The 17,358-nt window shown below is 38.9% G+C and overlaps 1 protein-coding gene across 4 annotated transcripts; it reads left to right on the top strand.

Moving 5' to 3' along the window:
- The first annotated feature begins 750 nt into the window (after positions 1 to 750).
- LOC125012762 (restin homolog) lies at positions 751 to 17,022 on the top strand. 4 transcript variants are annotated; one of them, XM_047592893.1, is made up of 9 exons: positions 751 to 916; positions 3,307 to 3,333; positions 3,552 to 3,602; positions 10,316 to 10,372; positions 11,268 to 11,903; positions 11,986 to 12,051; positions 12,372 to 13,538; positions 13,793 to 16,234; positions 16,499 to 17,022. In XM_047592893.1, the coding sequence occupies exons 3-8, from the start codon at positions 3,572 to 3,574 to the stop codon at positions 16,231 to 16,233; spliced, it is 4,398 nt and encodes a 1,465-aa protein (XP_047448849.1). In that variant the 5' UTR covers positions 751 to 916; positions 3,307 to 3,333; positions 3,552 to 3,571; the 3' UTR covers position 16,234; positions 16,499 to 17,022. The 4 variants fall into 4 exon arrangements, with proteins under 4 accessions (XP_047448849.1, XP_047448848.1, XP_047448851.1 ...); XM_047592892.1 differs by having other exon boundaries at positions 16,496 to 17,022; XM_047592895.1 differs by lacking the exon at positions 10,316 to 10,372 and having other exon boundaries at positions 16,496 to 17,022.
- Positions 17,023 to 17,358: the final 336 nt, after the last annotated feature.

Genomic DNA, 17,358 nt, shown 5'->3' with positions numbered 1-17,358 from the left:
TCGTGGTTTCAGATTCGTGCCCTGACTCTGGTCCGGTCCAACCAGCAGGATGAATGTAGGAGTGACAGCGGGGACAGCCAATCAGAGAGCGATATTTGGATCAGAGGCGGGACCTCCAGCAGAGACAGACATTTGACCCTTTGTGTGTCATAATCATTATACTGACTAAACACTGAGGACAGCGGTTGTGTTGAGTTTGATGGTGATTACACAGTAGCGGTTTAATATTGGTAGGGACATGTCCCTAGCGTCTCTACACAACTCTACGCCCTTGGTTGAACAAAACACACACACAAAAAAGTATTTTTTGTCATTATATGTTTTCTGAAGCCATGTGTGGACATAGTCATCGAATTGCACGACAAACAGAATTATCTGCGTTTTCTTAAGAGAGAACACTGTAGGAGGGTTAAATAGTTTGTTAGAGCCATGGTCAGAGCTGGTGAAGCCCTGAGGAGACAAGACATTTCTGTCCTGATATAGTAGCACTAGCTTTAAGATGAGGTGGACTACAAATGTCCATGACAGTACAGCGCAGAGTCAAAAACAAATGCTCTTTTCACGAAGCACGCTGATCGATAAGTGCAAAGTCTCTCTTGTACCTTCACAGTTTTGTCCAGCAGGTGGAGCTCCAACATTAAAAGACCTTTCAGATCTGACTTTATTTTTCTTTTTAAATCATTTATGTATAATATATATATATTTTAAAAAATATATTAGATCTGATTTTCTGCTGCCAAACCAATTTGTTTTATTTAATAGTGTTTTTTTAATCATGTAAAGTAAGAGTTCGTTGTCTTTATAAAATCATTTCCTGTTGGGTGGAGTCAGTCTGTCTCTTTAGTTTCACTTTAACTTTTGTGTCGCAGCAAGAATTTAATCTGGAGGTTGAACTCGACTAAAGAGAAAGAATCAGGTGAGTAGAAGTCTTGTATGTGGTAGATGTTTTAGTGGAGGGTTAAACATGATGGATACTCATACTCCCTGAAATGAGACGATCCGTCTCTTCCTGCATCTTCATGTTAAACTTTAGGCCGAGGACACAAGACGCCATTTCAGAACCGTTATATTTGTCGTCTACTTGGTCACTTCTTCAGTCCTGAACTAGAATCCACCAAATCAACTTTTTGTGTGTGTAACGCGTGAACATTTGGCCTGTTTCAACACATGGACCGTTAAATATAAGCAAGAAAACTTTTTTTTTTCTTGGCACTCAAGTGACCACAGTCATTTGAGAACAGGAAGTAAATGAGTCAGTGTGATCTGATTCTGATATGTACAGAATCCATCATTAGTGTCACTACACAGGGAGGATGGAGTTTATGTACAGTGGAAATGAATAATTCTAAAATGAAATGACTTATAATATTGTTCCACTGGGCCGTGCTAATAATAACTTCTCTATGATTGTAGTCATTTTTCTTTAGGCCACTTCCCCAAACTGATAGAGATACTGATAACATACCTGGAGATAAGAAAGACTAATGAATAAACAGTTTTGACTCGTGTCAGATGAAAAACTATTAGCAAGCAAACATTTGCTAAAAATCAAGGTCAAACAAAACTATTTGATATATTGATATGAACATCACAAAATTAAAGCCTCATAGGCCTGAAATACTTTGTATCAGGTTTAAAAGTAAATGAAGTGAAAAAGTGCATTACATAAGTTCTAAAAAATAAATAATGCACTGACACTAGTTGGAATCAAACATTTCTATGCTAGTTCTATGATATTTTATACTATATGCTGTGGTATTTTCTTTAAACATTTATTGCACTCAGCCAGCGAACTGATGCTCTGACTCTGATGTATCTGCCTGTTACATTCTGACTCTACTTCCTGACAGACTGTATCATTGTAGAAGCTTCAGCTCAAACACAAGTTTTGATCTTCTCCCATAAAGACTGATCTCTGAAGGGCAGAGATTGTTGTTCCTTTGTTTTTAAGTCAAACAAATCAAATATGTTGTTACACGATGGTTAATGGAAGCTCATAGGTGAACGGTGACTGTGTTTATATCCATCTTGTATTCTGATCTCCCACACTTCATCAGGCTCAGTGCAGGACACAGTGATTTATTCTAATATCAGCAGCTTTTAGAAAGAGCGTGGGTTTGACCGGTTCATTCTACACATCATCAACAAACTAGAACTTTATCTGCAATGTACGCGATGACGTATGAGCAGCTCTCACAGCGGATCGACCCAGTATTTTCAGACACGACTTGACTCTCCTTTGGTGCTTTCACTTGTCAAAAGACCCGGGTCAGACCTCCACCTGTGAGAGCTGCTGCCTGTTTTTTCCTCTCTCATACGACATCCTGTACATTGCAGATAAAGCTGCAGTTTGTTGATGACCTGAAAAATTGACCGGTTGATTATTATACCATGCAGACGAAGGTGTTTTGTCATGTTTGTTGTGCATCCTACTTTGGCAGTGTTAAGTTTTTCACAGGTGTTGCCAAATCCATCCTTTTTTAAATTAAAATGAAGCCAGACTTTCCAGCTGCGTTTTTTGCAGTCCATGTTCAGAGGAGTGATGCTCTTCTCTCTAGCGGAGTAATACAAACCCTGCATTTAGGAACCGGATGTTAGAGTTCCTAAATGGGCACCAAGAACCGGTTCCTATTTGGAACCGGTTCTTGGTGCCCAACCCTAGTGGTCAGTCGACCTTTCGTATTCCTGTGCGCCATGTCGAGCAGGTGTCAGTAGAGGTTTATAACGAAGACGTTTAGTCCTCTAGATTTTCAATTACTTACTTTATGCACGATATTCAGTGAAATGCTCTGCAGAGCTAAACGCTTCACTTCCTACTCCATAACTTGCTCCACAGCCTATTGTTGCTCTTCACTCAGTGTGTAGTGGTAAATAATAGAAGAACTTTTGTTGATTAGTTGTGTTAAAATGATCTAATTATCATAATATAAAAATTTAATAACTTTTAGTATGTTGATTATGGTCAGTGTCATGGTAATTGAAATATAGGAAGATTTAAACCTACCCAACAACACTGGACCACAGGACAGAAAAGCTGCAGCTTTGAGAAATAACTAGGTTACATGGAATCTATCAGTCTGACCTGATATTCATGAATAGAAACCATTTCTCCAGCAGAATAAATGAGAAGTGTGACTGTTGTTAATACGTATGGAGCTGCTAGATGTTGACACAGATGAAGTCAATCAGTTATTGAGCTGCTTGTGGACACCAACAATCACAGGATGTTTAGTTCTGACTATCACACTGATGACACACTTCACACCAACCAGTCAATCAATGTTTCTACTTTCTGTTTCTCTACAGGACGACGTCGATCACCATCACGTCTCAGTAAGTTAAAGTGAAGAGTCTCATCAATCTTCTATGAACATGTAGAATTCCAGCAGTTTGTAGACAATAAGTCACATTTTGTTTAAATGTGTCCAAGTTGACTGGTGAGTTAGAAAGTTTCACTTGATAATGGCGGACAGATTCTCTTCAGTCCACCTTAAATCCACATTGACTTCATCACAGGTTGTTAATAAAGCTAATATTCTTTTTTCCCCTAGTACCTGATCTGGAAGATAAAATGTGTGATGAGGACACCAGCATGTCTAACAGTAAGTGACTGTTTTCTTCTCCAGTTGTTCTCATCCACTCTCTCAATATAAAATGAATCAGGGTTCAGCTCCACCTTAAACATGATGATGATGATGATTGATTTCAACTGCCTTTCATTTTATATTAAATTCTGCTGCAGTGACTCAGTTTAGTTTAGTTGTTTTCATCTGTCTCATCAAAGCAGCATTTAAGGTCTTACTTTCTTTTATTTCAGTGTTTCCAAGTTGACTGATGAATTAGAAAGTTTTAGTTGATACAACTGTCAGGATCTTTTCATCCTTTTTCCAGAAGGACTTGAACAGTCATTCTGTAACCGGACCAGTAGCTCTGCTTGAGATCTTTGAAAGAGGAGAAATAACACCTTCTTCCCTCATTTCATTTTCATTCCTTGAGTTACCTATAGAGGTTTGTTGTTGAAATGTATGCGTTAGAGCAACAGAATGGTGAAAAGAGATGAAGAGAGAGAACAACGGGGCACAGTCGGAGTTGTAGGAAAAACGAGACCCCACCAAATCCATGGATGAAATAAAGATCATCTGATCAACATCACAAATACTTTACTGCAAATAAACGCTAATGTTAAATAAATGTTAAATAGAAAATAAAATTAGATTAAATTAAAATACAGAAAAATGAAATTTCTCACTTTAGAAAGATCAGCTAACTGGCAGACTGACCTAAACTCTTTGTATGATTCTATCTCTAGTTTGAATTGAGTTTTTGACGTGTGAAGTGTGTTGCTACAGCAACGTTTAATAGAGACGTAGTTGCATCTCACATTACTTATGTATTGATTGAATGAAATTCTTTCCCATTCATGTAACTGAAGTCATTGTGTGGTTTTATTGCGATGTGGGTCAATGACTCCAAATTATGTCTGTGAATCTGGCAATGGCTTGAAATCCTCATTTAATTTGGGTTTATTGGTGATATCTGTTTGGAAACTGGATGTAAAGTGGAGAAATTATTTCATCAAACACTGATTAGTGTCGACTGTAAAATGCCACATATGTCTCCAAACTCTCATGTTCTGGTGGTCAAACATCCCAGGCTGGACAGTAGCTGGATGAACTCTGGGAGGCTTTGGTGCATTTTGTCTCTCGCTGCAGCAAGAGTTTTAAATAACAGCATAAATCCATCACTATGTTTTTAGGGAAGTGGTGTTGAACAGGTCAGATTAACGCTCTTTGAAAATGCACAGTTCTCAAAATCCAATAGTACAAGATACAGCGGGTAAAATAAGTTTTGAACACGTCACCATTTTCATAGCAAACATATTTCTAAAGGTGCTGTTGACATGAAATTTTCACCAGGTGCTGGTAACAACCCAAGTAATCCATATATAGAAAGAAACCAAAACAAAAAGTTCAGAAATGAAGTTATGTGTACTAATGTGAAATAACAGAGGGAAAAAGTATTGAACATGCTAACTGATATTTATTTAATACTTTGTCCAAAAGCCTTTCTTGGTAATGAAGCTTCAAGACGCCTCCTGATTGAGAAACTAGTCTCATGCTGCTCAGGTGTGATTTTGGCCCATTTTTCCACACAGTCTTTAAATCTTGAAGGCTCCATGAGCTTCTTCTATCAACTGAGCTCAAAAACAGAGCAAAGATTTGGTCTACTCCCAGTTTTCTTGTTGGTCTCCCTGAAACTGATCTCTGAAGGACAGAGATTTTTGTCCATTTTTTCAATCAAACACATCAAATGTGTTGTAACATCAACAAGCGCAGGTGAATTAACCCAGACATACATGACATTGAGGGGCATAATTGTTTATTTTTTCTACAAAAAAATCTGCATTTGGTGAAGGTAGAAATACATGACATTCAAGCAAGAATTTCTTTATTAGTCTCACAGAATTATCCTAATTAGGTGAACAAGAAGATCCAAGTTGGCAGAACTCTTTGCAGAACTTGAAAACCTTAGTTAAGTCAACAACAGCAGGCAAAAGTTGAGAAAATTAAAAATCTCTTGCATCGTGTTGCCTTAATATTTTACGTTTTCTCATTTTTTATTTTTTATTTTTTTTGTAACAGCGTACGCCATGTTCAGGAAAATGTACCGATCAGGGAATATTTGCGACTCTTTACACACTGCTTGTATGGGACACTTTTTTTTATTGATCATGGCAGCGCACTGGCAAGACCATGAGATCCATGAGCTTTGGTGGCAGATACTGGGCACTGTGTGGGACACAGTGATTTATTCTAACATCAGCAGCCATTTGATAGAGCAGGAGTCATCAACAAACTGAAAGAATAAAAAAAAAAGCTCCTGATAAATGACTGGATGAGCAGGAGGCACCATGTTTACTACATCAGAGGTTAGATTCTACAGTGTAACCCTCTGGGGCGGATGTGCTATGTTGAAATAAATGTCTTATTTCCACCATTAACAGGCCTATAAATGTTATTAATATGTAAAAGGTCCTCACTTAAATATCCCAGCATCTCCTTCCTTTAAATATCTTAAATGAGCTGTAAAATACTTTGTAGCTCAATCACCTCATCAGTCATGGAGCTGTATTTACCTTCTCCTCAGTCTCCGTGTTCATCCATCACTGTTAAAAAGATCAAATTACTCGGAAAAATTATAAATATTATTAAACTAGCCTTACTGATATTTAGTATCATTGTAGCATTAGCATGCTAGCCATAATAACGTAACTGAGGTAAAATTACACGTCAGTTAATTGTGTCTGTTTACATGGACATAAATTACATGAACACATGGGTTTCACAGTATATATGACGCTAGCTGCTATTTTTCTAAGCCTTTAGTCTAGATAACTAGCTAGCATAAGGTTAGCATAAGGCTAGGCTAACTTCAAACTTCAATTCATTTGTAAAGCGGTGTGTTTGAGATCAAGGTTCACATTAATGATGGTGTGACTTTATTTTTCTATATTAAATCTTAACAAATGTCAAAGAGACATTGACATTTACCTCAACACAAAATAGTGAGAAATCAGTTTGACATCCAGTTCTTCCTTTTAATCTTCTGCTCCATAACTTTCTCTGTTTTTGTTCACTGGGGAAACGGTGGAGTTTCCTCCGTGTTTTCCTGATCCTGTGCTGGAGCCGTAGGCTGAGCACTGTGGCATATTTTAACTTTTAATCCAACTTTATTCTCTATTATTGCCACTTCTCTGTGGATGAATATTGGTTAGATCGATCCAACATGGCGCCCATGAAACACGTGACCAGCTCAGCACCAATCAGCATAGAGGGATGGATCAGACGCTCCATTCCCTGGTTGGACAGACTCTCTCTGATATACGGCTCTGGGACGCACTATGCTGTCCATTGTTTACTTCACAGTGTTCCAGTACACTAATGTGTAATTATGACGTTGTTGACGCGATGACGTATGTGAGGGAGGAAAAAAAAAAGGCACTCAGTTTTCACAGTGGGAGGTCAGACCCAGGACTGCTGGCAGTGTGAAAGCACACCAAAGGTGTGTCGACATACGTCAAGTCTTATAAGAAGCAGTAAACAAGTGGGTCTTTAACTGTGAATACCTCAACAGAACATGCCTGCCTAATGTCTGGAGGAAAACTGTTCCATAACATTGGTGCACAGTAAGAGAAAGCACGCTCACTCTTTTTTTCTGACTTTGGGAACATTCAACAACCCAATTTCCTGGGAGTGAAGTGCATAAAAGGTAACAAGTTCATTCAGTCAAATAAACTGGTGCAATACCATTTATAACTTACCTGACAAGGGAGACAGTGAAGACAGGCCAACACGGGTAATGTGCTTGTATTTACCCACTCTGGTCAGAATACAAGCTGCAGCATTCTGCATCATACAGGCCTCGAAAACTTTTTTTTTTTTTTGGCAATCCTGACAGTAGGGCATTGCAGTAATCGAGTCGAAAGGTCACAAAGGAGTGAATAAGGACCTCAGCATCCTTTGACAACAGGATTGGTTGGATCTTTGATGAACAAATCAAATGCAAGCGTCTGGTCAAAAATAACACCTAGAGTTTTCACTCTGTCTCTGCAATGAATCACACAGTGATCCAGAGATAAAGTAAAATCATCAAACAGATGATGCAGTTTCTGGGGTCTAATAATCATTATTTCCGTTTTAGCAGAAATCAGGAATAGGAAGTTATTGGACAACCAGGTTTAACAGCCGCCAGATCGGCTTCAAGTTTGGACATGTCAGACCATTTTCAAAAGTTACTGGCACATATAACTGTAAATCATCCGCAAAACAATGGAAGGCAATTCCAAAAGAATGTAAAATTTCACCAAGTGATGTGAGATGTAAAGAGAAGAGCAGAGGACCCAGGACAGACCCTTGTGGAACCCCATGTCTAACTGCACAAGACTCAGACAGAACATTATTAAACAAAATGCACTGAGATTTGTCTGACAAATATGACTCAAACCACAACAGTACCTGGCCAGAGACGCTGAAAAAGTGTTCAAGTCTGTTATGTAGTTTGCCGTGGTCTACTGCATCAAAAGCCAAGCTGAGGTCCAACAACAATAAAACCCAAGCTTTATCGGAATCTACATTTAACAATAAGTCATTAACCACCTTTGTCAGTGCTGCCTCTGTGGAATGATTTCCACGAAACGCAGACTGAAGGGGTTCAGACAGATCTATTTTTGCTAGATACTGGACAACCTTTTCAAACACCTTTGACCAAAAGGAAAGGTTTTTGAGACAGGTCTGTAGTTTGACAGTGAGTCGGTATTCAATCCAGGCTTCTTTAATAGGGGATTTACTACAGCAGATTTGAAACAGGCAGGGGAAACCCCAATGGACAATGAACAATTCAAAACAGATAGAATATAAGGGCCTAACGTTGGCCAGAGTTCCTTAATGACCCATGATGGGTGAGGATCCAAGGAGTAAGTTGTTGAGCGAGCTGCCCTAACAACTTCAGATAACTCAGTCAAAGACAGAAGCTCTAAATCACCAAGACTTCATTTACTGCTAACAGGTGGAACAGCAGCACAAAAGAAATCACAACTAAGAGACTGAGTGTCAGGAAGTATGTTTAAAGGGGAGGACCCAAGTGCAGACAAATGAGGAGGAGATAGGGAATCCGGGAAAAGGGGGTATTTAACAAAAATAAAAGGGAACAAAAGGCGCTGCAGAAGGCAGGATAATCCAGAGACTAACTAAACCCAAAATACATGGCACGGCTAAAAAGGACAAAATTCACAGGAACATGGGTAACACATGGAAAAACACAGGAACACACATCAACGACGGGCCGGGGAACAAAGGGAAGGCAGAGCTATAAATACAGAGGGATGACAAGACACAGGTGAAACAGATGAGGGCAATCACACCAGGAGAAACCAAGTATTCAAGGGACAGACACGACAGATAGGAAATTACCAAACTTAATAAAATAAAACAGGAAACTCAAAAGACCTGTTGTCTTCAACAATCTTATTAAAGAACCATAGAAAATTGTGTGCTGTCAAGTGGGAGCAGCTGACCACCTCATCACTCTTAGTGAGTTTAGACACAGTATAAAACATCAGTTTAAAGTTTTTCCTATTATTCTCAATTAAATGAGAGTAATAAGACCTCTTTGCAGACTCATAAGTGGCCAGACTATCTTTCCAGCACTGATAGAATACTTCCAGGCTGGATTTGGTAACTGATTTTCTAATGTCAGCTACAGTCTGTTAAAAATGAGAGTAAGCATGGCTCCCTTGGCCTCCAGTAGAAAACGCCACTGCTTGGGAAGTATACAAATTTAACCAAACCAAAGGTGGCCTATGATATGGGAACTGGTAGCACACTGTAACACCCTCTAGTGGCTATAGTAGCTGTGGTTCTAACTTTGTCACTCAGGCTACGATGCATCACAGCCAGAAATACACTGTCAAAGTTTTACAGAGCGTCCCCCAACATCTCTGTGATGAGTAGCTGGTACCTTCAGAGGTCCCCAGCAAGCCAGTGAAGCACGGGATAAAAATCAGTTTCTATTAAACGCACACATACATCACATATATCATACAACCTTTGTCTTCTAAATGAAATGCTAATATTACAGAATGCATGGAATGAAGTTATAAAGTCTATAAAGTCTATATGATGCTTCTTTTTTGGTGTCCTGAGGGAGTATCTGACACTACATAGAAAATAATGATGCAAATCAGTTTTATTGCTAATCTTTGACATATCCAGGACTCAAATCAAGCCCCATCATCCTACTGTTTATTTTATGGAAAATAATAAATAATTTTTTGGTATAAAACATTTAATACTTAGTATTTTCAGACTGGCGTTTGAAGGGTTAAAATCCTGAAACTTATTGAAATTGCAGCAGGTCTGAAGTTGTTTAAGCGATTTTTGGAAAACAAGTAGGAAAAAAATGTTGTATTATGGCTGTACATTTTTTGCCATAAGGTGTCCAGAGGGGGCAAAATGCATCACGAGAGTATCAATGACATGCAAGAGTAAAAGACACTGGATTTCAAAAACTTGACTAAAAGTTCCTGCAGAAATTCAAACCACAAGCTGTAACACAGCTAAAATGATCACCAAATGAAAAAAAAGTTCAAAGAAATGTACAAAAATGCGTGAGGAGAAAATAAGGATTAAAGTACTCTGTTAGAAGAGAGGACTGTTAGTTTACATGCAAGACTTTGTGTCAGACAGAGAGTGACAGGACACAGAACTCATTCATTTAATGATTTTATTTATTAATCTTTGTGTCTCTGTCTTTACAGTCACAGATGATCGGCCTCGAAAGCGCCGCAGCAGCCTTGAGTTTCTACCACCAGACAGTGAGTTTAACTGATTCTGAACTTTTCTGTTGGTGAATAAAAAATCTGATCATATCACACTCATGCGTTTACATGCATAGGTTAATCGAGCTATGCTCAAAATTCGAACTTTCTGACTACAGTCCTTGTCCCAGTTTACATGCAGCGCAAGAAAATCTAATAACTGTTCTCCTCCTCCAAACTAGGGGGCGATACGTGTCTTTTCAGCAGGTCAATACCAAGTTAATACAGCCCGATTTCCGGGTTGACCTATTACATTTATGACATTTAAACAACCAGACGAATAATAGAACATTTTTAAATCTCGTAAGTAATGTTCGCGCTACTTCTGATGCAGGTAAGATCCGCGCTATCCCTCAGACGGTTCCGTTTCTCTTCTTCTTCTTCTGTGATCGGCTTCTTGGACGTTTGTTCCGGGTCACACGCCAGCGCAGCGGTGGTGGAGCATGCGCACACGCATTATCCAATTGAAAACTCCGATTCCAATCACATTATCTGGGCGTCTTAATCGGACAGTGAGAACTCTGATTTTAATCGGAGTAACGTATTTACATGCACTTAAGTTCTCCTGTTAGAGTGCGATTAAGGCAATAATTCTTTTTTTTCACGTGCATGTAAATGCACTGACTGAATCTACATTAGTTCCTAGAGTCTTATGATACAGTTTCATTCAAGACTTTTTCTGCTAAGATCCTGTGTTAGTGGAGAATGTTGAGATCCACTTTACAGTTCAGATGGTGAACGTTACAGGATTTAAATAATCAGTTCATCCTCCTATAGAAACTATAAACACACATTAAAACACAGAACTGAAGCTGCATGTGATAAGTTGATCACTAATAGATTCTCTCTAGTGTTGACATCAATAATCTAGTTGTTCTTTCTCTTCTTTCAGTGTCTGAGTTGAGGGTTGTTCTTCTGGGGAACAGCTGGTCTGAGAGGAGTTCAGTGGGGAACTTGATCCTGGGAGAGAACACGTTCAACACTGAGGAAGAAGCAGTATGTTGTCTAAGAGTCAGAGGACTGATTAAAGACAAAAAAGTAGTTCTCGTCAACACTCCAGATCTGCTGCATCCCAACATCTCTGAAGATGAACTCAGAAAACATGTAGGAACCTGTGTGAGACTCTCTGATCCTGGACCTCATGTGTTGCTGCTGGTTCTACAGCCCGAAGACTTCACTGAGGAACACAGACAGAGACTCTGCAGAGTCCTGGACCATTTTAGTGATCGATCATTTCATCATTCACTGGTTCTGGTATCAACACCCAGAGAGGAGAGATCAGTAGAAAACTACAAGAACCATCCTCTATTAAAAGAACTGATCATAAAATGTAGATACAGATACTTGAAGAGGAGGGATATTGATCATTCAGAGCTGTTAACACGTTTGGGTCAAATAGTGAAAGAGAACAATGGAGAACATCTAGACTGTGAAGAATATGAAGACGCATCAGCTGATCTACCAGGAGATAATCAGACACAACACAAGGAAACAAAGACTTCTATTTTCGGTTCAGTTAAATCTGCCGGTAAGAGAATGAACCAGGAAATAAAAACTTATTGACTTTATTGGTTTAGAGCCAAAAATGATTGATGTCATGTTTTCTTCAGGTCTGAATGTGATTAAAGAAATCACTGATCATCTCCCTCTCTCCTCGAGAAACACTTCATCCCACAGTAAGTAGATTCATCACAGTCCTGATCATGTGTTTAAAGAAAGATGTTTGGTTTTATCTTATAAATGAATAGATCCAACAATTATTCACCACTGAATAGAAATAGAAGGAAATCCTTCATTGTTTAGTCTCTTATCTGTTACATTTAAATGTAAATGTTTTACAGATATAATGACTTCTCATTGAACAAAGTGATGAACAGTGAATTGTTATTCTCCAGTGATTTCAGCCTCATTAGTTTGAACATGTTGTTCATATGTGATCACTGTAATAATCAAGAATCATATGTATCATTGTGTCCTTGTCTCTGTTATTTTACAGCATCTGATTTCAGGATTGTCCTGTTGGGGAAAAGTGAGGACAAGAAGACAAAACTTGTCAACTTCATCATCAGACATCAAGGTTTTCAACATAAACATTTACCAATCAGACACTGTGTGGCCTCCTGTGGAAAGTGGAGAGGAAAACCAGTGACTGTGGTTAAAACTCCAGACATGTTCAGTCTGTCTGTGGAAACATTTGCAGAAGAGATTAAGAGCTGTGTGAGTCTCTGTCCTCCTGGACCAAATGTTCTGCTGCTGTTAGTGAAGCCTTCTAATTTCACTGAGGAGAACAGAAAAACTATAAAGTTCATCCTGAGTTTGTTTGGACGAGACGTCTTTAAATATTCAATGGTGGTCATCACACGTGAGGATGAAATGAATGTCTCTGTTACTGAACTCCTTAAAGACTGTGGATGGAGACACTACAACATGTTCAAAGAGGATCACAACCAGCTGATGGAGCAGATTGAGAAGATTGTTGATGGAACCAGAGGAACCTTCCTCACCTTCACTGAAGAGACCATCAAACCAAAGTTAAACCTGGTTCTGTGTGGGAGGGGAGGAGCAGAGAAGACTTCAGCAGTCAAGGCCATTTTAGGTCAGACAGAGCTTCATTCAGCCTCCAACTCATCAGAGTGTGTTCAGAATCAGGGAGAGGTGTGTGGACGTTGGGTTTCCCTGGTGGAGCTGCCTGCCTTGGATGGAAAACCTCAGGAGGCAGTGATGAAGGAATCATTGAGGTGTATCTCCCTCTGTGATCCTGAGGGCATCCATGCCTTCATCCTGGTCCTACCTGTGGCTCCCCTCACTGATGAAGACAAGGGAGAGTTAGAGATCATCCAGAACACATTCAGCTCTCGAGTCAATGACTTCACCATCATTCTGTTCACTGTGGAGTCAGATCCAACTCATCCAGCTGTTGTTAACTTTGTAGAAAGAGACAGAGACATCCAGGAGATCTGTCAACGTTTTGGAGGAAGATCTTTTGTTCTCAACATCAAGAACAAACAGCAGATCCCACAACTGTTGGAGACTTTAGTAAAAGTCAGACTCTCCAATGATGAACCAAGCTGCTACACAACAGGAACATTTGCTCAGGCTCAGATGGATAAAGTCTTACAACAACAGGATGAACTTGAGAAGCTGAAAAGGACCAAAGTCTCCTGTAAGTCCTTTAATTTCTCATGTGTCTCTTTGTCCATACTCATGTCTCTACATTACAGTCTTGAGTCGACAGTAAACTGTAGCTACTGTGAACCTTTAAGCTAACTCCAGATGTGTGGATGTTGTGTCTCTTATTAAGAAATGGAGGAAAACTCTCCTTAGAATCACTTTGTTCATGACCCACTGACATAAAATAGAAGAGTACAAACTGAAAAGAAGAATCAATTAACAAACTGCTTTTTAACTCTGTTCCAGCTGCAGGTGATAAAGAGAAGCAGAGTCCAGAGAGTCTCAGGATTGTGTTGATAGGGAAGACTGGAAGTGGAAAGAGTTCTTCAGGTAACACCATTCTAGGGAGAAAAGAGTTTAAAGCCAAATCAAGTCAAACATCAGTCACCAAACGTTGTCATAAAGCTCAGGGTGAGGTGGACGGTCGTCCTGTTGTTGTAATGGACACTCCTGGTCTGTTTGACTCAACTTTGTCCCATGAAGACGTCAATGAGGAGATGGTGAAATGTATCAGTCTTCTGGCTCCAGGACCACATGTCTTCCTGTTGGTGTTACAGATTGGAAGATTAACTCCAGAGGAGAAGGAGACACTGAAACTCCTCAAGGAAGCATTTGGAAAGAATTCAGAAAAGTTCACCATCATTCTTTTCACAAGAGGAGATTCACTGGAACATGAGGAGATGACCATTGAGAAATACATCAAGAATGAATGTGATGATTCCTTTAAGAAGCTGATCTCTGACTGTGGAGGAAGATACCATGTGTTCAATAACTATGATAGAAACAACCAGCAACAAGTCAGAGAGCTGATAACAAAGATTGACACCATGGTGAAGGAAAATGGAGGCAGCTGCTTCACCAATGAGATGCTGCAAGAGGCTGAAGCAGCAATAAAGAAAGAAATGGAGAGAATCCTGAAGGAGAAGGAGGAAGAGATGAAGAGAGAGAGAGAAGAACTAGAAAGGAAACATGAGGAAGAAAAGGAAGAAATAAATAGAAGAATGGAAAAAGAGAAAAAAGATATTGAACAAGAGAGAAAACTAAGAGCAGAGCAACTTAAAGAAATGGAGGAAAACATCAAGAAGGAACGAGAGGAAAGAAAGAAAGAACAGGAGAAGAGAGAAGAAGAAGAAATGAAAAGAAAACAGCATGATGAACGTCAACGACAAAAGTGGGAACAAGAACGAGAAGATTTGGAGAAAAAAATCAAGTTAGAATCAGAAAGAAAAGAAATGATTGATAGAAAGCTGGAGGAGAGCAGAAAAGAGATGGAAGAAAAACGAGAAGCCTGGGAGAAAGAACGAAAAGAATGGTGGGAAAAACAAAGAGAAGAAGATGAACAGAGACGACAGGAGGAGAAAACAAGAATGAAAAAGATGGAAGAAATGAAAAAAAGTATGGAACAACAGAGAGAAGAAATTGAAGAAGAAAGAAAAGAGAGAGAAAGACAATTTAAAGAAATGGAGGAAAAGATCAAGAAGGAACGAGACGAAAGACAAAGAGAACAAGATGAGAGAGAAGAAGAAGAGAAGAAAAGGAAACAGCAGGAAGAAGAACAAGTACAAGTGTGGGAACAAGAACGAGAAGATTTGGAGAAAAAAATCAAGTCAGAATCAAAAGAAAAGGAAACGATTGATAGAAAACTGGAGGAGATGAGAAAAGAGATGGAAGAAAAACGAGATGCCTGGAAGAAAGAACGAAAAGAATGGTGGAAAAAACGAAAACAAGAAGATGAAAAGAGACGGCAGGAGGAGGAAACAAGAATGATAAAGATGGAAGAAATGAAAAAAAGTATGGCACAACAGAGAGATGAAATTGAAAAAGAAAGAAAAGAGAGAGAAAGACAATTTAAAGAAATGGAGGAAGAGATCAAGAAGGAACGAGAGGAAAGAGAGAAAGAACATCATGAGAGAGAAGAAGAAGAGAAAAAAAGAAAACAGCAGGAAGAACAAGAACGACAGGAGAGGGAACGACAACGACATGACTTGGAGAAAAAAATCAAGTCAGAATCAGAGGAAAAGAAAAAGACAGATAGAAAACTGGAGGAGAGCAGAAAAGAGATGGAAGAAAAGAGAGAGGCCTGGGAGAAAGAACGAAAAGAATTGTTGGAAGAGCAGAAGAAACAAGAACAAGAAGATGAACAGAGACGACAGGAGGAGAAAACAAAAATGAAACAACTTGAAGAAAAGTACAAGCAGGAAAAAGAAGAATATGAAAAGAAAAGAAGAGAAGAGGAGCAGATCAGAAGAGAACAAGAGGAAAAAGAACGAAAACAACTGGAAGAAAAACTGGAGAATCTGAAGAAGACGCATGAAGAGGAAGCCAGAAAGAAAGCTGAAGAGTTCAATGAATTCAAAGAGAAATATAAGAAGGAATTAGCAGATCAGAAGCAACAAATGAAAGACAAAGATAAGAAGTATGACCTGTTAAAGGCTCTTTCAGCCTTCAATGAAAAAGAGAAGAGGGAGAAACATAGAAGAGAAATCAGTGACTTGGTGAAGTGTGTGACTGAAAAGAGAGGAAACATGAAAAAAATCAAAGAGTTACTGATAAAACATGAGAATCAAATGAAGGACATGAAAAACAAAGAGGAAAAAGAAAATCTGCAAAGAAAACAAGAAGATGAAATTAGTGACTTGATAGAGGAACTGCTGAAGGAAAAGTCATCGTCCTGTAGCATTTTATGAGGTAAACTTCTCATCATAAATGGTTTATTAACAGCACAGTTTTGGATTCACTTTCTTTTCTAATGCTAATTCAACATAAAACATAAAAGTAACCCAATGTTTCCTAAAATCTTCTCAAACACAGTTCCTTCTTGGTTCTCAGTCAGTTACTTTAACATCTTACCGATAGCAGCTAATAGACACCTTTGTTACGTCACATTTATGCTTCAGTTCCCTTTACTGAAGTCAGACATGAACTAATTTCCTCTCTGTATCTATCCAGCAGGTTGTTTTTGGCTCAGTGTTCCTCCTCTTGTTTCACCCGGACTCCTCATCTCTGTCCTTTAGTTCCTGATTGTGCTTCAGTGAAAAATTACAACTACTTGTTCTGGTCTCAGATCTCAAAGACTCGACTGCCACAGAGATACTGAGTGATGTTTCTGAACCTGGTTTATCTGAGATGTGTTCCAACATAGTCAAACTAGCTGTTTATCCCAAACGCGATGAGGCAAAGCTCTGTCATAACTGGTGTGATGATATATACTGAGATTTTGCATCTCATTTGCAAATATTGTAAACATTATAAATACTGTGCAGTCCAACTTGGTATTTTTCTTTGTACCATCTTTTCTCCTGTTTTTGGTTAGGGAGTGACGTAAGAAACCTGTTTTTTTATTTTTTTTTAATCTTATTTTTGGGAATAGGCAAGTGGGATTTAAACCCAGCTTGTTTTCTATTATTTTAGGCCATGCTCACCCTGAAGTCTTTAATTTCGTTTGGGTAAATAAATCCCCGCTCTTTTGGAATGAATTCCCTGTGTTTTGTGATTTCTTTTTGTAAGTGTGGAAGAGGGAGAGTTTTTCCATGTTATGTTTAGGTAATCCCTAGGTAGAGCCATAACAATCCAATGAAGCTGTGTCTACCTGCTGATCAATCAGACCTTGTAGTTTTTACTCTTTGAAACTCTCCAAATGGAGCTGATCTTCATTCTGGATTTTCTCTTTTCAGGTTTGTTCAAATCAACATTTTATGGTGGAAACATTTGAGTTCTTTTCTTTCCTGTTTTATCTCAGACGTGTTAATGTTCAAAGAGTTGATGCAGCCAGATGCTGTTCATCCTGCAGGAAACCTTCATCTTCTGTTCTC

This window comes from Mugil cephalus, chromosome 8 (assembly GCF_022458985.1).
Source record: "Mugil cephalus isolate CIBA_MC_2020 chromosome 8, CIBA_Mcephalus_1.1, whole genome shotgun sequence".
NCBI classification, from domain to species: Eukaryota; Metazoa; Chordata; class Actinopteri; order Mugiliformes; family Mugilidae; genus Mugil; species Mugil cephalus.
Note: the sequence above shows the minus strand (reverse complement) of the source record. Positions and strands in the feature narration are given on the sequence as shown.

Bases quoted from the DNA above. Each gene is read 5' to 3' on its own strand.
- LOC125012762 (XM_047592893.1), top strand. From the start codon at position 3,572: ATGTGTGATGAGGACACCAGCATGTCTAACA. The intron at 10,373-11,267 runs GTGAGTTTAACT...CTCTTCTTTCAG, and splicing joins TGAGTTTCTACCACCAGACA to TGTCTGAGTTGAGGGTTGTT. The intron at 12,052-12,371 runs GTAAGTAGATTC...GTTATTTTACAG, and splicing joins GAGAAACACTTCATCCCACA to CATCTGATTTCAGGATTGTC.